This window comes from Primulina tabacum, chromosome 16, assembly GCF_025594145.1.
Source record: "Primulina tabacum isolate GXHZ01 chromosome 16, ASM2559414v2, whole genome shotgun sequence".
In the NCBI taxonomy this organism is placed as follows: domain Eukaryota; kingdom Viridiplantae; phylum Streptophyta; class Magnoliopsida; order Lamiales; family Gesneriaceae; genus Primulina; species Primulina tabacum.
In genome coordinates, this window is record NC_134565.1 from 33,004,558 (window position 1) to 33,028,459 (window position 23,902).

The window sequence follows — 23,902 nt, forward strand, 5'->3', positions numbered from 1 at the left end:
TATGTATATCATAGTTTATTACCGCCAGAGGCTTAATACGACAGTGAAACCTTTTATTGGGTGTCATCCCAACATTTCGTGGGCAGAGAGAAGCAGTTAGACGACGCAAGTCATCAAGATAAGATTTTTCCCAATATAAAATTGATTTTTTCTTCTTCTGCTCTCGTGTTTGAATGATGTCCTCTCCTCTCATTTAACCTGTATATTATTCAATCACATTATTATTCTCTGTCTTTGTGTGTATATATATATACATAAAATATAATCATTTGGTCAAAAGAATTATATTTTATTAGATATGAATTTTTTACCTTTCAAAAGCCACAGAAACATTATTGTATTAAAATATAGTGGTTAAAAATATTTTTTTATAAAATAAAAATTACGATGAAAAAACAACATCATATACTATATTTTTGTAACTAAGATTTTGTTAAATTAAATTATACAACCTGTGACATTACTTGCTACCAGCGGAAGTTTGGGAGCCATTGTCAAGAAAGATAAAATCTTAAAGGTAAAAACTTGTATAAGATGGTCTCACGAGTCGTATTTTGTGAGACAGATCTCTTATATGAGTCATCCATGAAAAAGTATTATTTTTATGCTAAGAGTATTACTTTTTATTGTGAATATCGGTAGGGTTCACCCGTCTCACAGATAAAGATTCGTGAGATCGTCTACATAATCTTAAATAGTTGAAGTACCTCTGTTGATATTTTCCCTAATTAAAAAGTTAAATTTGAAAATTATATGTATATATATATATATATCTCCCTAAGGTTTGTAGGGATCTTACTTTTATATCCGTTAATTAAGTTTAACGTCTGCATATATCTTCCTCGAAATATTTGTTCGTCTTACAAATTCAATAAGACGGGACAATATTAAGATAAATAAATAATTATAATGAGACATATATGTAATTTTTAAAATTTGAAGAAATAAATTTAAGATTGTTACAATTTTGAGAGAATATATAAATTTTAATATTATCTGGATTTTTTATGATATTTATATATATATATATATATAAGATAATATGGATATGTCAATAATAACTATTTTAACTAATAATTTCAAAATCAATAAATAAAAAAAAAACTATTCATATACATATAAAACAATAAAATAATTGTTTAAATTATTCTCAACATTAGCACAATAATATGCTTTATAATATTTTTAGTTTTCTATTTTGAAAGTGATATAGTTATTTACACATATAAGATTGTAACAAATCTTACCTTTATATTGCAATAATATTGATATATTTGTGTGTTTTAGTTCATTTACTATAATATAGTTTTTTCTTTCGATATTAAACATTACACATAATTATCAATATATATAATTTTCCATTTTCTCCACCTAAAATAGAACGGATCATGATTCCAAGATTAGTTTGCTTAAACCCTTAATTTTATTTTTCATTATTTTATAATGATGTAACTCGCATATGTTATTATTTGATATGTATTGGGTAAATCTATTGGTGCGTACTTGGTGAGCTCACGAGCTAATGCAATAGTATTCAAATCACATTAGTCAGACATTCTGAATAGTGCAAATCATGTGCAATAAGCTTGTCCGAGAAAATATTGTTAGATAAAACTGAACTTTTATCATTGATCAAAACATTCTCATACTCCACCAATTCGAACATATAGATATATAGTACGTACACATTTTAACTTAAACATATATATTATTTTCCAAACAAATTTTTTTTAAAAAATATATATTATCTTTTAGTTTTAAAATAAATTTGATGGGTTTCTCTTTCAAAATTTTTGTTTTACAAGCGGGCCCCGTCTATGTACAAATACCGATTTCTGTGTATGCCGACATGTATAGATAAGAATATGAACGGTATTACCGTATACGTATACAATTAGTTACATATATTTTAGTAAATATTTTTCAGGTGATTGAGACAGTGCCTCTCCTAAACTGGTTTGTGGGTTTATTACGTTAACAATAAGTATGGCCAGACCAGATATATTTTTTGTTTGTAATGGTTCTCCCCCATTTTAATTTAATTTATATATAATAAACTATACACACACAGATACACATGTACGTGTGTGTATTAAATTTGTAGATGCGCAGAACAAAATGCGAGAATTCAGAAAAAAACGGCCAGTCATTCGGTGGTCCAAATTACGAGCACATATTCGATGGCCAACACACACAAATCTCTTAATAAAAAAATATCGATGCTACTCAGAATACATGTGGAATATTGACACACAGGTGCCTAGCTATCTTTGACCATCGTTTGCTTCCATGCGTAGGAAACAAAACAAGATGGTCGTCTCATATCATCTCACATATCAATTTTGTGACATAAATATCTAATTCGACCTGATTCATGTAAAGTGTTACATTTTATGTTACAAATATTTCTTTTCATTTTATATATTGATTGGGTTGACACCTCTCACGAAAATAAATATGTGAGACCGTCTCACAATGTACATTGGTTTTGGTTTCTGAATAAAACCTGAATAGGGGTAAATTCAAAATTAATTATCCATACAAAACCATCGGATTATATTGATAATATTCAACTCTAGAAAACAAAATATTTATAATTAATACAATTGTTGAATAATTGATTCGATTATTTTTATATCTTTTGAAACGTAATATACATTTTTCTAATCATAAAATTTAATTTAAAGAGACAAATTTAGGCTCTTCGGACCCGTCTCCAATATTGACTGGCACTGATTTTCTGGAATTCAAAAGTAAAATATTGTAACGCAAATGCTAGTTTTGAAGTTTAGAAAATTATTATAATATACGAATATATAGTTTATAATATCTGAAGTCCTCAATTCCCCCAACGAATAGAAACCCACCTGGATCCAAGACTTTTGTAGCAATATTCAACATTAATTGCCATCAATATAATACATTTGTATTATTATTTCTAGTGTTTTATTATCCAATTAAGACCAAGAACAACGTATATCAATCTAATTGTCGATACTTCTATTAGCACAACTTGATTTCTTTTAAATTGTAGTCAAACCCATTATCAATTAAACATTCGAAATCAAGAAAAGACAGAGTCATCACATGATCAATAGAAATCTATTGACTTAACAAAAGTTAATTAAAAATCCCGTTGTTCATACAAGTAAAGAACGAGTGTGCACGAGAAGACAAACAAATCTTAAAAGCTTACATGTATATACAAAGTTCAATGGACTTTCTTTGCTTCCCTTCCCTTCTTCTTGTCGTCGTTTAAGCCCATACTACTACATTTTAGCTTTCATAGAAAACCACATTATAGTCTATATTTATTTATTTGTACAAAATTCCATGATTTATTTGGATCTCAAATGTCTGAAAGCACCAATTTCCAACACAAACAGTTCAAATTCAAATAGGGTATATCGATTTTAAAACGTAGAGCCTATTGACTAATGAATATTTATGCTTAACCACTAATATTAACACAATTTTTTTTTAAAAAAATATCTCATTAATCAATTTTGTGAGACAATTTCCTATTTGAGTATCTATGAAATATTATTACTTTTAATGCTAAAAATATTACTTATTATTGTAAATATGACCAGATTGACTCGTCTAACGAGAAATCTACTAATTATTAAACATGACTTACGAGATCTATAAAGGTGGCAGTGGCTAAATTGTTTGCTGTGGTATGTCCTGTAACATAATCTTGAAATTATACAAACTCATAAGTAGAAAGTATCAATCTCACATCCTGCGGTCCCCAATCAAAAAACCATTGTGTTGGTCTGAAAATCAGTATGAAAATAACAAGCTAGTTATTCAGCCAAGTAGATGAATAGATGATTATTTAGCTGGTTTTGCGAAACGGGATCGAGAAGAAATAACATGAAACCAACGAATAGGGACGCACTCGAATTAAGACTTGAGGGTAAGAAAGGTGTATTTAGGATTGGTAGATGCAATGTCACCATATTCCTTTGATCAATACATACAAATCTGTAAAAGTTTATTCCTTTATTGAAGAAGCAATGGTAATAGTAATACAACGAGACGAGCTAGTTTCAGGCCCAGGTTCTGGACAGCTTTAGCCACCAGTTGGTTCGGGCTAGCCACTTGTGATCTTCCATCGTTTTCCTGTCAAATAATTAATTGTTTTTGTCAATTCCAATCGAATCTTATTCAAGACAAGACTCTGCGTGCGGGGGATCAATTTGCGCATGACAATATATCTTCAATCGGAAGTAAACTACAAGGATCTTACACATTGGATATAACTGCTGTCAGATCATGAGATATCGTAATTCACTCAAATATATCCTTCAATCTAAACTATAATTAAGAATTCATTCATGGAAAAAGGGACTGGAAAGTGAACATGTGAAGAAAAATCAAGAATCTTTAGCCCTTATCACCTACTCGAATTGGTCCTTCGCTAAACAGATGGAATACATAAATAATGTGAAGTCGTCAAGGAGAATGATCTTGATGTGCATGTATCTCTTGGAGAAGTAGTGATCTGGCTCGATTTATTGAAGCAAAACAGAGGAACAGATGCTCCTCTAGAAACACAAGCCGTTGGGAAAAACTGGATCGATTTCTTCTAAGCTGCTTTGATACTTCCAGTATGAGATACCTGTCCATTCCCCGATCCACACAATGATGAACAAGAAACTTATCATTCTCAACATCAGAATGCAACAGGGCCACGAGTCGGTCAATAGTGTCAAGCTCCTTGTGAATAAAATAAGCTACCTTTGCTGCAATATTAAGTTGTGCTTGATGGACCACCTCCTTTCTAGTCGTTAAGGACTGAAGAACTATCGGGCATATGGGGATTGCCACGATAGTAACGAGAGCATGGGTGGCTATTGCCACAGCCGCCACTGCCACTCCAACACCAGCTGCTATAATACACAAGGAGGATCCTTTTGAGCAGCGGTCTCTGAGATGGACTCTTGATTGTGTCTTTTCCAAGTGTTTGTCAAGTTTTTTTGTGAACTGAGAAAAGGATTGGCGAAGATGGTCAAAATTGTGTGGTTGAGGGGGAACAAAAGGGTTTTCGTGGCCATCAAATTGGAGAAAGATGTTAAAAGCCGATGTGCATTGCGAATGGGAGAGGGAAAAGGAGTCGGAGTCAATATCTAAGGGAAGATCATCAAGAAGGTTATGAATAGGTGTATAGACAAGTCGAGCTTTGCGGACTCTCTGGCAGAGAAGGAGGTAAAAACGAGATGTATTCTCACTATGTTCGAAACAAGTGGCGACAAGCTGAGCAAGGGAATAGGATCCTACCAATGAAAGTGCATCCTGAATGCTCTCACGGCTTGGTTGAAGAACCTGTTCTAACAGCAGAGGTTCCTCGAAGAACTCTAAATTCTCTACGTCAAATTTTTGATTAAAAGGGCTTTCTTGGTCAAATATTCTCCTAATCTCCTTATAAGAATGTGTTTCAACTGCGAGTGTGAATTCTCGAGTGAGGTTAACAGTGGGGGAGGGTTGGACATTTAATGTTGATGTATTATCTACTGAATCACCTGAAGGAAAAACCAGAGATAAGAATGTGATACCTTGCAAAGTGCAACATACATAAGGAACAAATGAAAAGAAAAAAAAGATATAGGAGATTTATGAGGGCTTGAGATCCCATCCGAGGGTCACAATGACATTCTCATACTTTCAGTGTTTTGATTGAAAAAGCTCCCCTTCTGTAAAAGTCCTCGAAACCTATATCTTTACCAGGTGATGGAACACATGCTATACATGCACAAAATACAGTGAAATACAGCTCTCCTAAAAATATTTTGATATTTTGAGACCCAAACCGAAGGGGAGAAAACTAGTTAAAAATAAAAGTTTTTAGCTTTGAAAAATTAAAATAAATAAGAATCGAAACTAAAAACGAGAATGGGAATAACAAGCACAAAGACAGATATAGATTTTTAGAGTCGAGAGGTTACCTTGCGAAGCAGGAGATGAAAAATAATTATTTTCTGCTGAATCTCGTGGCAATGACTCCAAAAAAGAAAGCATTAGGCCAGGTCTTTCAGTGCAGGATGGCCCATACAACTAACTTCTTTAATACTTAGCACGCTGCATTCAGTAGTCCCATAGAAAAGAATATGCAGACACGGCCACAAAGGAAGAAAAGCCCACAATATTCTTCTTCTAAATCTTCAGTCCAGTGATAGGAGAAAAGCCAATGTGATGGATATCACAAAGTAAAAATTACCAATTATCTCAGGTAAGTTTGGATTGAATGATTTGAAATCATGAATTTGAATATTTGGATGATTTTAATTAAACGAAATTTCAAATTACAACCTGATCAATTTACATCATTGTAGTACTAATGACGAATGATGAATGATGATAGATTCCAACTACACCTAATATTTCTGAAACACATGCTTCATATATCCCTCCACCCAACCCGAATCTCTCCGTTCAAATGTAACCTTAGCTCAACTACGTGAAGACGAAAGACCACACTACAAGGTATGAGCATTATATGAAATAGGGAACTACATTACCATCCACATATTTTTTACAAAAACTTTGAAACATCCACCTCGGCGATACCATATACAGTATGAATTCGACTATTAGATACTTCAGTTCTCGGATACAATTCCACGACAGTGAGAATCATGTGGCTCGAGGTAACTTGAGCAGTTTGGATGAAATATCGGGGTTATTCGTGGAAATCTCAATAAAAAAGTTCCATTCAAAACATCATATCTAACAGTACTTTATCACGCAATTACAATAGTCAAAAACACTTTTTATTCAAACCATTCAATTGTTTTATCAATGCCACATGACAGTGTTGAGTACTAAAGCAGCATAATAGTTCCCATGATAGTGAATTTTACATTAGTCATATGCAAAAACTTTCAAACTATTAACCCCTTCACCAGCCAAGAGAATATCAAACTATGAAAATCCGGATTCCAATCAAGAGATTTGAATTATATAGTCAACTCATAAACATCAAAACAAAATTAAAAAATCACATAAAAAGCCAAATATACGAAAATAAATAAACATGACAGTAGCAACACAAAAGATCTCAACTTTGTGACCAAAAAAAGATCTCCACTTTCCAAGTTATGAATAAAAATTGAACAAACGTACCTCAAAACAAAGTGAATCTTCTAACACTGCAATCAAAGAACATCCAAAACAAAAATTGGCCTCAATATTTTTTCACGTAAAGATGAATTCAATACGAATAAGTTCCTAGGCATAATTATACTAAACATGTTCAGAGTGAATTCATGAATAGGCGAGAGTAAAGAAAGAGTTCCATTCTACCAAAAACATAAATAAAAAAAAATATTCACTCTTGGAGGAGTTTCCTGAGGCGAGCTTCCACAAAGTGTCTACGGGCCTTGACTCGGACCCGATTAGGCCCTACGTTGGAATCGGATATGTGGCCCGAACGGTGAACAAAGCAGCGCCGGCGAGTAAACCACAGAGCGCCGCGTAGGACTAGAGTACCAGTAAATAAATAATCCAAGTGGGATGTGCATCCATTTTTGACTTGCGCCTTTTTTAATTTAATTTTGTTGTATATCAATTAATTTTTTGTCTAAACTGTTTCTCAAATATACACATCATTCAAATAAAATTTTATCTATTCCTTCTCTTTTGTAAGCGGGGAGGGATTTTTAATCCAGTCTCGATTAGCTGATCTTACAAATTTTTTTGGATATTAATAGTGATGAGTTCTGAACTGCTCACAATATCATCGGACATTTTTTTCTTTATAAATGTCTCAATAACATGTTCAAATTGATGAAATATACGTGCGTTTGGTTAATGAATAAGAATTCAATTCTTCTTACCAATATCTTCTTGATATAGCTTTTCGCATAAGTATTGTCTAGTGTGATTTATCTGGTTAGCAGCAAAAATTTGTGTGCGGGGGTCTCACGGGTCGTATTTTGTGAGACAAATATCTTATTTAGGTCATCCATTGAAAAATATTACTTTTTATGCTAAGAGTATTACTTTTTATTGTATCGGTAGGATTGACTCGTCTTACAAATAAAGATCTGTGAGATTATCTCACAAAAGACCTACTTCTAATTAGTGTGACAGTACACATCGAAATATTAATAAATTATTCTAATACTAACTTACCAGAATAACATTTGTAGAAACATAATTAACATCATATCAATTTTTGGATTTCAATAATTAAATTAAATATAAATTAAAGTAAAATTTGAGTTTAGAGAGACAAAACTGATTTTTTTAACCAAAAATAAAAATTCATTTTTTAGCATCTGGAAACACTAGAAGGTTGTAGAAAGCACGAGTTAAAATCCTAAAAATATTTTCCAAATGAAATATTAACATTTAGGCCAAAGGACAATAATTTCAAAAGAATAACTTAGAAGGTTGCAGAAAGCACGAGTTTGACCTAAAAATTCCCAAGTTAATGAAAAAACGTTGTGAGAAATCGCGCGAAAGTGCGAGAATCGCGCTCACACTCCTATATGTTGAAGAGTACGTTTATCTCCATTCTCACTCAAAAATATTCGATCAATCTGCGTACGAAGTTCAGTTTTTTAGTTGATCTTCTGCAATTTTACTACAATGTCTCTGATTCCTAGCTTCTTTGGCAACCGCCAGGGCAACATCTTCGATCCCTTTTCGTTAGAAATATGGGATCCATTTCATGGATTCCCATTCTCAGGCGCAGTGGCAAACGCCAAAGGCAAGTCCCGAGACGCATCCGCCTTCACCGCTGCGCGAATCGACTGGAAAGAGACACCGGAGGCCCACGTGTTCAAGGCCGATCTTCCGGGGCTGAAGAAGGAGGAGGTGAAAGTGGAGGTAGAAGAAGGGAGAGTGCTTCTGATCAGCGGAGAGAGAATCAGTGAGAAGGAGGAAAAGAACGATAAATGGCATGGTCTGGAGAGGAGCAGCGGCAAATTCCTTCGCCGCTTCAGGCTGCCGGAGGGTGCGAAGATGGATGAAATCAAGGCAGCAATGGAAAATGGGGTGCTCACAGTAACTGTTCCGAAAGAGGAAGCGAAGAAGCCAGAAGTGAAGGCCGTCGACATCTGTGGTTGAGCCAAAGCATCAGCTTGGTTTCATGATTTCAACGAGACTGCACCATATTCAACTTCGATTTGATACGATAATAATTGCGTTGAATTTCAAATACAATGAGATATTTATTGCAATTTATCGTCTGTATTGTTTAGAGTTCGATACAATATAGTTCAAAACTCCCTATTATGTTGTTAGCTGAAACGAATTAGTATCGAGTACTCGCATTTGTTCATCGCAACTGTGTGTATTTTAAAGCTGTGGCACCAGAATCTGTTACATGTACTCTTGATCTAAGATGGCGCCTAAACTGCCTGCAAAAGAGTTGCACATAAGCAAAAAAAGTGCCTTTACATTACACTTAAAAAAGTAATGTAGATGTTATGAAGAAAAGAGAAGGGATTCTTACTGTGAGAGACATAAGTGTATACTGTTCAACCCAGGGTTATTGAGTATCATCATTAATTAAATTTCCTAGGTTTGTTCGTCCATATACCGTATACGAGTAATACACCAGTACAAAGTTCGCTTTCATCTCAAAAAAGTAAGGTTTGTCATCTCATTATGAAGTTGATACATTTTTTTGCTTATCAAATTATATGACAACGAATTCATTAACAAGTATAATTTGTCTTCTGGGTTATAGACAAGGTAATGAAGTCAATGCATCAGCACAAAATATTTGTCCAACAAGATTGTTGCATTACTCGATCATTCTCTGGATCAACTTTCTTTCCAATCCAAATAGCAACGATAGGCCAACGCGATAGTCCCAAGTTATTCCCCCGTCTTATTAGTAGAAATTCCAACCTACAATAGCTACAAGATATGAATGCTGCAGCCTATGTTGCATTAACAATGCATGAAGTTTGTTCATGGGGAAGCTATACCTTCTGCAGCAATGCTGATAAATCAACTCCAGCGCTGATTAGAGTATAACAAAGGCCAAATGATATCAGGGAAAGGGTAATTGAAGTGGCTAAATATGCTCCTCCATAATTTGCCAGGAGTTCTTTTGCTTGATTTCCCTTTGAATTGCTTTCTTTATTTTCTCTTTTTTGCAGAGAATATCTGGACATTCCAGTAGAAACTCAACACATGATTGGGTATGAAACAGACATCTTAGCCAAAGGCCCGATATTAATGTACTGGGCTGTTGGGTTGTCACGGAGAGACCATTATTAGATGATTAAGAAAAAGGGAGTTCAATTTTAATAATTAATAAAATTAGTAATTTATTTTTTTCATGAAAATACATGGGGAAAAAATATATATAAAGCCGAAAACAAATGAAAATATTAGCATATGTGGCTTTCAAGATTATATACGAAGAGAACACCCAGAAAATCAACTATATTTTATAATTTCTATTTTAGTACACTATCTACAGAACTTCTATATATAATAAAAAAAAATAGATTATAAAATTTCAAGAAATAATAATATAATTAATTTTCAGAAAACGCAATGTTTAATTATTTTTTTAACTGTAGCAAGTTATTAATTTATTGTATGAATAATGCCAGAGTTGTAAAGATTTTTAATGATCTTTTAACCTTAAATTGGGACCAAGAAAATTATTTTAATAAAAATGATTAAGTATTAATTTATAATATACTTTATTTTAATTTTCTGTTTAAATATATTTTTATTAGTACATATATATTATTTTACTAGTTTTCTTACACTACTTAATTATTATGCTTTCCAATTGCATGAATCGGCAGAGTGGGAGTGTTGACTATGGAGTCTGCAGAAACAAAGAGAAAACTCGTAATTAATAAATGGCGGCAGTCTCCAATTTCGTTCAAAAAACATATGATGATTTTCAAAACAATAATTAATAATGAAGAATATATATAGATACATAGATAAAGATACAGATGTAAAAATTATCTATGACGGGTGAGCGAACTAATTAATCTTAATATTTGGGTTTTCATAATATTTAAAATATTTGAGTTACAATATTATCATTGTGTATATATATATATATATATATAGTTGATGATAATATTGTAACTCAAATATTTATATATATATATTTATATATGTATATATATATTGATTGTAGGATCGAATGTTTGTTATTTTATTAAAAGTTATAACTGATTATAGTGATACAACTCAAATCTTTTAAATACAGTAAAAACTCATTCATTACTGTTGGTTTGCTATATATATATATATATATTGAAACATTGAAAATAAATATTTACCATGATTCATTCCGTGTCCAGAGGGAACCCATATTTCCAATATGCATTCATTGCAAATCATTATATTTTCAGAAGATTTCGTCAATGCCTCAGATTTCCTAGAAATTGCAATCATATATTACGCTGTGAAACTCAATAATAAACACTCGAATTTTGAGAACAAGGGATTTAGTTTAAAATTAAATTGGAGAGGAAATGATGCATGAGATACTATTTGATTCACTGAAGATTTGAGGAGGATGCTCAATCATCAAGCATAGGCAAGAAATATAGGTCCTTGTTGATTGCTTATGGTTTCGAACTGAGTCTTTGAAGTAAGAATTTTGAAAAAAATAATTTTCTATTCTATCAAATTAAATTAGTTTTATAATTTGAAATAATATGTAATAATTACATCGACGTATGAAAATATAAAAAACTTATTGTCAATAAAAATAAATAAAACAATTCTTTTTTTAATGTAGTTTGAATTTTGAAAGATCGAAACTAACGTAGTATTAAATACTACAAAACAAAATCCAAACAAAGGTACTTATAAAATAAAATCATTTAATAGAATAATCAGATAATCCAATCCAATGAAAATAAACCAGGTTCTCTCTTGTTTGCCTTGGAATTAATTTGTTTTCCTATGCAGTCAATCATGGGCCTATTTTCCAATTTGACTTTTATTGAGCTGCCCTACCCTCTCCAACTTCAGAAACGTAGTTTATCTCGTTCTCAATCGTAGGTTACACTTAAATTTCGAACTCCATTTTTTATTATAAAGTGGGAGATGTATATCATAATATTCATATGAAACAGTTGATCTATAAAAATATATTAGTTTTTAGAGTAGATTCATGTGAAACGGTCTTACAAATCTACATCCGTGAAATTAGTTTATCTAATCCATACATGTAGATCCGTAAGACGGATTGATTCAGTTCATACATGCAATTAAAGTAATATTTTTAATATAAATAATAAAATTTTCCATTCGTTGAGTTAGGTCGGATATATGTCTAAGAAATTTTACTCGTGAGATGGTCTGACAAATTTTTTATGACAAAAATATTAGTTTTAATCTTCAACAGATCGATTCGCCTATGTATATATATATTATATGCCACGATATTCCAGCTATGTGTGTTAGTCCACATGTTGATAATCATGGTATACAAATAAGCAGTTTGATGGGTTTATTGGTCAACCAGAATGATGTGATCCGTGTCATGTCCGTTGGATCATAGTTTTAAAAATTGAAATGAACCCTAAAATTGACTTTATTTTTATTTCAATTAATTAATTTTTCGTGATATCTCTTTTGATTAGATCCTCCAGTACAGAATCTCATCGACAAGCCATTTTTTGTAATCTTTTGGTTTATATTTAATAACAATTTTTTTTTAATTATTATGAGAGAATTTATTTTAATTTTTTTAACCGAATATACAAAAAAAATTAATATATACTTTTATGCTATATTATTATTATATTATAATATTTGAGCTCATTAAATGACATTAATTTTTTCCCCAAATTTACCATATAATATATCAATATGAAAACTTGAGTTCTTATAAATATTAGTAATTCTAAACATTTCTTATCAATTTTTTCTTATATTTGTTCAGTTAATTATTATAAATAAGAAAATATATATCGTTTCAGATGTAAAAAAAAAAAATATAATTATTCAATATATTGAGTGTAATAATTATCCTTAGTGAAATAGTGATTGAATCGTGCTGCTATGCGAGTTAAAATATTTGAGTTATAATATTACCATCGATTATAGCTTTTGATGAAACGATAAACGAGATATTTTACCATTTGTCATGGGTTCGATTCCTCGTTGATTGCATTATTGCAATTACTGGGATGAAGATTTTGGGTGAAATAAGTGTCCTTGCTGGAAGAGCGATCAAATCGTAGTGATCAAACTAATATGTAGTTTATAATATCTGAATTGCATAATTACCACAGGCTATAGCTGTTGGTAAAGTGTCAAATGTTAGGTCCTACAAATTGTCACTGCTGGAAGAACGATCGAATCGTGGTGCTTGAGCTACTGTACGGTCTAAAATATTTGAGTTGCACTATTACCATCAGCTATAGCTTTTGGTAAAATGACAAGCGCTCGGTTCTACAATTAGTATAAGAGCCAAGGTCACGAGTTTGATTCTCTTTGATTGCAAGGAGTGCAATTATTGGGAGAGAGATTGTTTGGTAGAATAATTGTCCCTACTAGAAGAACAATCGAACCACCGTGTTTGAGCTGCTATTTAAAATATTTTGAGTTACATCATTACCACCAGCTATAACTTATAGTAAAACGACAAGCGCTCGATCATACACCATATCTTAGAAAATATTTATTTTATGAAAATCATAACTAAACTAATTATTTAAAAAATAAAATATATTATTTGTATAGCATATAATATTAACTAGAATATATTATATTATATTATAATATAAGAAATTATAATTTTAGTTTTATACGTTGATTTATTTTGGATTTTAGTTAGCAATTTGATTTCATACAATAACTTAGTTTTATTTTTGTTTTTTGGTCTTTTTTTCCTGAAATACTAAATCCTTCTAATATAGTTTATTTGAAACCGATTTTCTCCCATGTCACATATTTTACGAAAATAAAATTCATATTACTTACATTAAAATTCATCTTTATCAAAAAGAAACGTAAAAAACAAAACCATCTAATAGTTCAAAATAGAAGAAAAAGCGTTTTTTGTTTCTTTTTATTTTGTTTATTATATTTTAATATATGTAATATAAACATTATTATTGTAACATTGCTCACACTGTACATCACTTGTATGCGAAGATCCTAGCATATAAGGTCATCCACAATAAGAGGATATTTACTTCAAATATTTGTGGTCCTCTTAATCCACGTCATCAATCAAATATTTTTATACTCAAATATTTCATATTTCACAATCAAATAATACACCAACCAAATATTTATGGATCTCACTGTCACTTTAATTAATATTTTATTTGCATTTAAATAAAATCATTTCACCAATTTAATTTCTTTTATATATTATTTAGTATTATATTTTTATTCTATATACAATTAGAAAGTTTATTACAATTATTTTGAATAAATAATTTGTAAAAAAATAAACATTAATAAATATAAAAAATTTATAACGAACTATACAAAACTAATTTACCACGAAACAATATTATAACATTAATAATAAAAATTACAAACCATAAAACGTCCTATAATAATAATAATTAAAAATTAATAATTAACGGAGATACTGAAAAATAAGACATGAAAACGGAAATTACAAACTACGCGTATAGTGAAATAATTAAATATAATTAAATAAATAATAAAAAACCTGAAAATATAAAAATAAGAAGAAGCTCGACCCAAGCTCTTCAGTGAAGAGACTGAAGAGCTAATTGGGTCGAGGTGAAGAGCTCGATCCTTGAGCTTGGGTCGAGCTCGACCCAAAAAAAAAAAAGGTCGATAAAAAAAAATTCTCAACCCAAAAAAAAGAACTCGATCCAAAAAAAACAAGCGCGTCTCGATCACGCTTGTTTCAAGAAATAAAAAAAAATTACAATATTCGGCTTACAAATTTGTAATCGGGTATTGTTGTGATATACAAATCAATGATGTGCAATCGTAAATATTTAAATGGAGAGGATATTTGGATGACATGGCTTGGATTATACCCACTGCTGTGAATGTCCTAAGAAGAGTGTTTGGTGTTAGACACGAGTAAGAGTGATATATAAACCCCATCCCCACCAGGGTCCGACGTCAATAATAATACACCAAAATTAGTATAGTCTCTCGTTAAAATTTGAATTTGAATTTGTTTTTTCAAAAAAAAAAAAAATTGACACGAAACTTATGAGTTTACGATTTTGTTACTTATATCACAAAGAGGAAAACGAAACTGAAATCGAAATAGATTGAATCATAATTGTAGGATCAAAGTTTTGATTATTCACCTTATATGAACAATTATTGTTCCAGTAATAATCAAAATATTCGAAGCACTCATGAGATTTTAAGGTATGTATTGAATACATAGGAGACTTAAATAATATTAGCTACTCTGCACACGTGATACGTGTGTGTATAATTTTTTTATCATTATCGATGGACTAAAGTGAAATTTGACAAATTATGGAGGGGCTAAATTGATATTTGAATTGTTGAAATAAAAAAAATAAAATTAAAAGTGAACGTTGTAATCGAAAAAACAAAAACAAAAGTGTAATATTAGTATTATATAAGGGTAAAATTGAAAGATTGTGTGTTGAAATTGAAAAAAAAAAAGTGTAATATTAAATATCAGATAAATGTAAAATTGAAAGAAAAATTAGTGTCCTCTCTAGTTAGTTATTATCATGCCTCACACTTAATAATATAATATATATTATTTTTTTTTTCTTATTTAGAAAATTAGTATGATAAAAATCGTGATTCCTTATCTGTTTGATAATATACCTCATAATTTTTTTTCAATCAAAATGATAATAAACGAAAAGAAGCCGTCTTCAACAGTTTGAGTTTTACCTTTAATTGAAATTAATTTCACCGATTCCATTCGAGAATAGGAAAATGATCCAGAGTTATGTAAATTACTCTGGAGATAATTTTTTTGTGTGTATATTACTAAAATTATATCTTTCGTAAGATATATATAATAAACCATTCAAAGGAGAAATTTAACACAAAAAAACCCTTAAAAGATCGGAAACTACGTACATTGCATCCTACGTAACAGACTCTAGGACCAGACACTTGTTAACACTCATTTCCTTCGACTATTTCTTGCATCTTCTAACGACTGGGGTCTACAGCATGTTCGAATCTCATTTCTTGGATGACTTGCCGGGTTTGGTGGCGGTGGCGGTGGAGGTGGACAGGTTGAGATCAGGGATTAAACTGCCAGAAGTGGCGGCGGCGGCGGCGAGTTTCTTCTTGAGCTCCATAAGAAGGGCTTGGTTCTCTTGGTTCAGAAGCTCCGCCGTCTTCCTCAGCTTCTCGTTCTCCTGCATGATGTAGCAGTTTTCCAGGTACAGCTTCGAGTCGAACTTCTCCATTTCTGTCGACAGGAAGAAAAATAATTCAAGAATGATATCAACATTTAGACGCCAATATTTAGGCGGAAAAAAAAGATTTAACAAAGAGTTTGAATCGTCAATCGAGAGTATATGTGGCTCCACTTGCTGCAACAGCTTAAAATTTCCTGAAATCCCATGAAATGAATGCAGTCTCATGTAACACGAGAGAAAAGAGGAAATAGTTGAGAATTTGATAAATCGAAATAGAACACGAACATGAAATCAATGTTCCCATCTTTACAAATACATATTACAGAAATTTAAAAGGGGCATTGTCTAGATTTGCCGGTGAAAGAAAGCAGGGTGAGACAGAGAGAAAGTGGTGGTGGCCTCTACTTGTTTAGTTGAGTTTACTAAAGAGATCACCTTTTAAAAGTTAGAAGAAGGGGGAGAGAATTTTCTTCTTGAATTGGCAGGAAACAAGAATTGGAAGTAGTTCTGTTTGGTCGAATGAGTGGGCAACTGCAAGTGCAGGGCTCTATATATAGAGCAAAAAGGTGGGGCGAAGAAATCTTGACATGCAAAAAGGAAGTAGTAGGGTAGGGTCACGAGCTAGGAAGCATACAAGGGTGTGAGAAGGATCATTCATTTGGCTTACTCAATAGAATGAATTTGTTAGATGATTCCATCCTTTTGATCATCTCAATTGCTCAAATTCGGCAAAACATGGAGTTTCACGAAGTCTGTCATCGATCGATTGAGTCGGGAAAGTTATTTTATAGAAGAAATCTTATGTTTTAATGATTTTTCATGACATATATAATTTATTTTGTTGGGAAAGTAATATATAATATTAAAATTGGTGGGGAGTGGGATGGGGTAGGTTGCCCCCCTTCTTTACTTACTCTCACTCACTTGTGCCCCCATAATCATGCATCCGGAAGGAGTGGAGGAGGATTTAATGTGCACCTTTCCATTTTGCTATGAGTATTATGATGAGGTTTTTGGGGGATGGCGTCATGTGATGATGCTTCTTTTTTCTTTGCTCGCATGGTTGGCATGGGCTTTTCTGTTATTTCCTCGTGTGTGGGATTTGGGGGAAGGGTGTTTTGGGGATTTCAGATTTGCAATGATGGTTTGGATTGGCCCGAAGCGAATGAAGCAAACCATCGTCTCACCACCCCTCATCGATTCTATTTTGTTTGGTTTAGGAATTATTTCAAACAGATAATTGATAGAGTGGTATTTTATTGTTTATTTATATATTTTTTTCACTACAATAATGTCTATTAAATAGATACCGCTATTGCTTTAAAAAATAATGAAAATAATATTCATGTTAATTTTAATCTAGCATTCTTATTATTATATGCTATTGTCATTTTCTTACAATCAGTCATGTCCTCAACAGATACAATATTATCCATTAAGATCTGGCGTAATTCTTTTACAGTTCACCTAGCAAACCAGATTAAATTGTGTAACGTTCGTAACTTGACACATTATAACTTTCTAAAAAATCATTTATCTTGTTACTACTCTCACTCATATACGCTTGACAGTATATAAATATATTCAATATAAAATAGATTAACAAACTTGTTTATTCCCAATAAATTAATTAACTCAACAATGAGTATGTCTCTTGTGAGACGGTCTCATTAATCTTTATATGTGAAACGGGTCAATCCTATCGATATTCACAATAAAAAGTAATATTTTTTTATGGATGACCCAAATAAGATATCTGTATCACAAAATACGACTCGTGAGACAGTCTCATACAAGTTTTTGCCATCTACAGTAGAGTGACTCGGTGAATCAATATGGTCTTTTAGTTTTACTTCAAATTTAAAAAGGTAATAAATGCTAGCTAGGTATTTTTCCCCCTCCCCGGACCAATTTAAAAGTTGCTTGCAGTTACGTTGCAATTTCCGATTGAATTATCCTCTGACAAGAAAAATATCGTTCCCAATAAAAAAAATAGAACAAAAGCGTGTTACAAGAATGGGGTTATTATCAGTAAAGTCGTCGATGGGATTCTTTAAATTAGGTCTGAACATCCAAATGATGGCAAATTAAATGCGTATCGATAATAGCCTATATAATTTAGTCGAGATGTCCGATTTAGTAGAATACTTGCTACGAATGAACATATGAACTTGGATACATAAACAGTTTAAAACACAATCGAGAAACCCGAGTCAGTTCATAGTTTCATGTCGAGCTATGTGATATGTGTGGTTTTAGTTTACCATCCTACTCTATGAATTCAAGATTTATCTAATACACACGTGAGACGATGATTATAAGAACTTCTTCGTTGTAAGAAAATTTTGTGTTTGTGCATGCTAATGATTACACGTACACACATGTTTGAGGGATGATTGCAATAACTATAATTCAACTTTATATTCAATTCTCATTGGGAATTATTGATACATGTGGTGAATGCAAATTTAAATTATTATTTTTTAATTATTACATTATGAGATAAATTTAATCATTTCAAATAATAATTATACCAAATTTCTGCCACCCCTATTGATGGGATTACATTATGGTTGTGATTGCATTTCAACCCTACACGTGACCCCTATACCATCAAATTAACTTCCTCTCTTTATTAAAATAAAATTACGTTCAATCAGATCATTATAAATTATGATTTAATTTTATGAGAATTTGAATTAAAATAAATAATTACGTAATTAATTTTTTATATATAAAATATAAATGATGGAGTATTTTTTTTATTATAGTTATGTATTTGAGTTTTCTAAAATAATTCTAGATGCAATCTCTTGGCTCATACGACAATGTAAAGAAGTAAATGACCATATTTTATTTCAATTTAAATTCGATACTTTAATTGCTACGCAAAGAACCAACATTTATTATTATTTTTATTATAATTATAATTATAATTAATTTTGGGCCAACCGCGTAAAGAACCATCAGTATCACTACACGTGTACATTATCAAGGTTTTGTATTAAATTTTATTTGGGCCGAATGAGCAGTGGTCAGCTCAAGTAAACGGATATATGGGCTCTTAAAATCGATCTTGACATTTGGCAAAAGGCCCAATCAGAATAAGCAAGGAGCGGGGATGAGGAAGAGAATGATAAACACACTCGTCTCGTCCCGCCTTATTGTTATATCTAATTTTTACATGCTTAGATGGTTTAGTTATTGAAATAAAATAATATTTTTTAAAAAAAAAAACTATAAAGGAGAAAAAAAACATATGAAATTTGAGATGAAATAACGAGAAGTTGAAGAAAAAACAGAGAGTAATACGAAGAATACAAATAAGCTCACAACATCAAAGTTACATAACAAATATTATGTAATTGTAAAACTGAAAATAAACTTGGTGTCATATTGACACACAAAAGTGATTATTACGACGTGCTCAATTATCATATAATAGTAAGAATTTTTAAAGGTTAAAGATTACGCAAAAGGCGAAAAAAACACGAAAAAAATATTTTAATTTTTAAAATTTATTTAAAATTTAAATATTTGATATTTAATATTATAAAAAAATTGAAATAAAATCGATAATAAGTAAGATTTTTCACTGTCATTTTGAATTTGATTACACCAAATGATGTCATTCGTATTGCACTATAGTGTCGAAAACTTTCTACGGAAATTAATATCAACAAAATAGAAATATAACGGTTTTGATCGTTTGTTACATTGTGATCTTGGAACTCTATATTATCAAATTTAAATCTTATTCCGATAATTTTGCTTTTTGTGTAATTTAGTATTTTTTTCGTCACGCAAATATGATTCTAGTAATGTTGATGTGGCCAACACCACCACGTAAGCGGACTCTCGCATGAGACTTTCACGCTCGTGGAATATTTATCCAGCATGGTTCCGACTCCACGATTTATGGGATTTTGTCCATTTTTGCATTAAATTAGGTATTTTGATTTAATTTGATTTCCAATCTCGATATTGTACGCAATAAAAGTGGCGGCTTCATTAACACGGACCATTTCATTTATTAGTACAAGATTCTCTGAACCAATCCAAAATTGCAACCGACCAATATGAATTAACATTTGTGAGACGGTTACGTATTTTGTGAGATAGATATCTTATTTAGATCATTCATAAAAAAATATTACTTTTTATGTTAATAATATTACTTTTTATTGTGAATATCGGTAGGATTCATCTGTTTCACAAATAAAGAGTCATGAAACCGTCTCACAAGATACCTGCTCTTAAATAAATTCATATTTTATGAAATTTGTGTGTGGGTTATTTTTACCACGTGAGACAAAGCCATTTCTTTTATAAATGAAACTTGAAAAGTCCACACGTCTTGTGGACATCCTGTATTTATCAGTGAATACAGTTTATGGATATTGATTTGAAATTTATTCGACGTTCAAAATTTTTAATAAATAATATAATATTTTGGAATCTATTAATTATATTCTAATAATTCCAGATCTTTAAAGCTTCGAAGTAAAGAGTCCCTATCCAAATGGATACATACGTCGTAGTTCGAAAAGAAATGTTTCATTCTTACAAAATATAATACGCAAGTTAAAATCTATTTTTGATTTATAATCTTTATATATATATATATATAATCCTAAGATTACGAACGAAAAACATATTTTCCTCCTACACTTATTCATAAAACATGCTTCTTGTTGGAAAAATGAAAATAATGTTGCCAAATTCCATTTTCATCGTCTTCTTGATAATAGCAACCCGAGTTTCCCCGGAATATACCCGACCGAATCCCCGGCCACTCATTCTCCGGCAACATGACGGGCCGGATTCACACGCTCAACAGGTTAATATATAACAAGCCTGCAGCACGTACATTTTATGCATATAACACAAAGTTTCCAACTCAAAATACGTAAAATTGGATTAATTTAATTTATTTAATCGGTTTTCAGGTTCATATCTCGTTGGCGGGAAAAGATTACATGAGAGTTTCATGGATTACGTCGGACAAAAATGTTAAATCGATCGTTGAATACGGGAAGAAGAGCGGGGAATATGAAGCTTCTGCACAAGGAGGGCCCAGCACTTCGTACAGTTACTTTCTCTACAATTCGGGTGAGATTCACCACGTGAAAATCGGGCCGCTGGAGCCGAGCACAATCTACTACTATAGATGCGGCGGTTCCGGCCCGGAGTACAGCTTCCGGACACCGCCTTCTGCTTTTCCGGTGCAGTTTGCGGTTGCGGGTGAGCGAAAATGATACTTCTTTTACGTGCAATGTGTGCCAGACTTGCAGGCAACATCGTTATGCACTTTTTGTCTTTGCTTTCTATGAATTTTCTTGTTTTAATTTCTGTTGAAAGATATAATTATCAAAATATTCCTTTTGTCATAAAAGTTATACTCACATATTTAATCTAAATGAATTCAATATTTGTGCAAATAATTTAAGTGAAAACTATAATTTTGGTTATATATATTTGTATGTTCGTGATTTAGGTCATTATCATGTCAAAATTTAATTTTGATAGTATATTTTTAATTTTTTTGTTAATTTTAGTCCAATTTTCACATAATTTAGCACCTTAACATTCTAGCTAAAAAAATGACTAAAATTGTCAAAAATTAAAAGTCATTGGAATATTTGAAAAAATTTCAATAAAAATGACCAAAATTTAAAAAGATATGCATAAATGACCTTAATTTTAATTTTTTTTGCCCGATCAAAACATGCGAGATTGGAATTTGTCGATTGTCTGAAATATGCGAGCCTTGTTGGATTGAATTTGGGGCAAAATAGATTGATTTCTGAAATAGTTTGAATCGGCTCACATTTCATAATTTATTTGTCTAAAAATATTAATTAATTAATTAGGATTATATGGTTATATGATTTGAAATTTCTTAATGGTTGGGGCATAAAATATTGAAACACGTGCAAATAAAACTTAATGAATATTGTATATATGCAATCTATAATAATTGTCAAAGATCATTCAATAACTCTATTCTTTCATACTGAAAACTTTTCTTTGCACTAACCACTTGATTTATTTACTTGTTCGCTTGAACTTTTGAACATCTACAGGAGACCTGGGACAAACAGAATGGACAGCTTCAACCTTAGCTCATGTTGGTGCTAAGGACTATGATGTCTTCCTCCTACCCGGCGACCTATCCTACGCTAATACTCAGCAACCACTCTGGGACTCATTTGCACGTCTGGTCGAGCCGTATGCCAGCTCTAGGCCATGGATGGTAACACAAGGGAACCACGATGTTGAATCATCCCCCATCATATACCCTCATCGTTTTAAAGCATACAATGCTAGATGGTTGATGCCACATCAAGAAAGTAGGTCCACTTCGAACTCGTACTACTCATTCAATGTGGCTGGAGCCCACATAATCATGCTTGGATCATATACGGATTTTGATGTGGATTCGGATCAATATAAGTGGCTACAGGCTGATCTTGAGACGGTCAATAGGAGTGAGACAGTCTTGGATCTTTGTCTTGATCCATGCACCATGGTACAACTCCAATCTTGCTCATATGGGAGAAGGGGAAAGCATGCGGAAAGCGATGGAAGAGATGTTATATAACGCTCGGGTCGATGTAGTTTTCGCAGGACATGTTCATGCCTATGAAAGATTTGTAAGTAAAGTTTTCTTTGCTATTCACTCATGTAGAAATATTTACTGCGTTTTACCAATTCTTAGGTCAAGCTCTAGGTTTTCAGAAGTATCTTTCATCTTATCTGATGTATTTTTAACTATTTGGTTGATTTTTTTTAATGATCTAGACAAGGGTTTATGATAACAAGGCTGATCCATGTGGTCCAATGCATGTAACCATCGGTGATGGAGGGAATAAAGAAGGCCTTGCAATGTTGTAAGTAGCTCTAAACAACCTTATAATATTTTAGCTTGGAAAGAAACGTATTGAGTGAACTGATGTGCTATGTATGGATAGGTTTCGGAGCCCAAGCCCTTCAATTTCACTATATCACGAACCGAGCTTTGGACATGGTCGGTTGAGGGTACATAATAGCACGCACGCCCACTGGTCGTGGCACAGGAACAATGACTCCGACTCACTTCAAGCTGACGAGATATGGTTTGAAAGCCATAGCTCCTCCCTAGCGTGCAAGGATATAAAGACATCAAAATCTTCGAAAGATGAACTATAGTAAATTATGTCATACATTTGATGAACTATAGTTAATTATCACAAATTAAACGTATTGTTTTTCAATAATTGTATTATTGGGTGTACGGTTTTTTGTGCAACAGTGGCATGAGACGGTGTTATTGTTGTTCACATGTATCATTTACAATTAATATAATGATTAGATTATAAAATTTCCGGTTGACAGCAATTTATTCTGGTTAGATGTCACTGAATTTGAACAAATATTGTATAATGAGAAATAAATTTCTATTGATTTTTAGAGTACCCATGTTTTATATACGTGTCGAATCTGTTTTAAAGAAATACATGTTTTATAGGCATCCGCAGAAATCTGAGTCTTTACCGAACCGGGTTTCTACCATTTCCGAACCAATGTTTATTCTTTACTAAGCG

At 31.9% G+C, this 23,902-nt stretch overlaps 3 protein-coding genes across 6 annotated transcripts; 2 read left to right on the plus strand and 1 right to left on the minus strand.

Moving 5' to 3' along the window:
• Positions 1 to 3,677: 3,677 nt before the first annotated feature.
• Positions 3,678 to 7,553, minus strand: LOC142528638 (UPF0496 protein At3g19330-like). 4 transcript variants are annotated; one of them, XR_012815700.1, is made up of 5 exons: positions 7,338 to 7,552; positions 7,129 to 7,154; positions 5,952 to 6,165; positions 4,411 to 5,528; positions 3,678 to 4,128 (listed from the first exon to the last, which is right to left on the minus strand). XR_012815700.1 is itself a non-coding variant. In XM_075633719.1 (2 exons), the coding sequence occupies exons 1-2, from the start codon at positions 6,022 to 6,024 to the stop codon at positions 4,462 to 4,464; spliced, it is 1,140 nt and encodes a 379-aa protein (XP_075489834.1). In that variant the 5' UTR covers positions 6,025 to 7,553; the 3' UTR covers positions 4,410 to 4,461. The 4 variants fall into 4 exon arrangements, 1 of the variants encoding a protein (XP_075489834.1); XR_012815699.1 differs by having other exon boundaries at positions 7,129 to 7,233; XR_012815698.1 differs by having other exon boundaries at positions 7,316 to 7,552.
• A 949-nt stretch (positions 7,554 to 8,502) lies between these two features.
• On the plus strand, positions 8,503 to 9,249 carry LOC142529224 (18.2 kDa class I heat shock protein-like). Its single transcript, XM_075634693.1, has one exon. The coding sequence runs from the start codon at positions 8,599 to 8,601 to the stop codon at positions 9,076 to 9,078; it is 480 nt and encodes a 159-aa protein (XP_075490808.1). The 5' UTR covers positions 8,503 to 8,598; the 3' UTR covers positions 9,079 to 9,249.
• Positions 9,250 to 20,972: 11,723 nt separating this feature from the next.
• On the plus strand, positions 20,973 to 23,738 carry LOC142529262 (purple acid phosphatase 22-like). The gene is given in 6 exon segments (XM_075634741.1): positions 20,973 to 21,156; positions 21,266 to 21,560; positions 22,403 to 22,815; positions 22,817 to 22,972; positions 23,121 to 23,209; positions 23,291 to 23,738. Coding segments are annotated over 6 exon segments (1,326 nt in total). The 5' UTR covers positions 20,973 to 21,000; the 3' UTR covers positions 23,508 to 23,738.
• Positions 23,739 to 23,902: the final 164 nt, after the last annotated feature.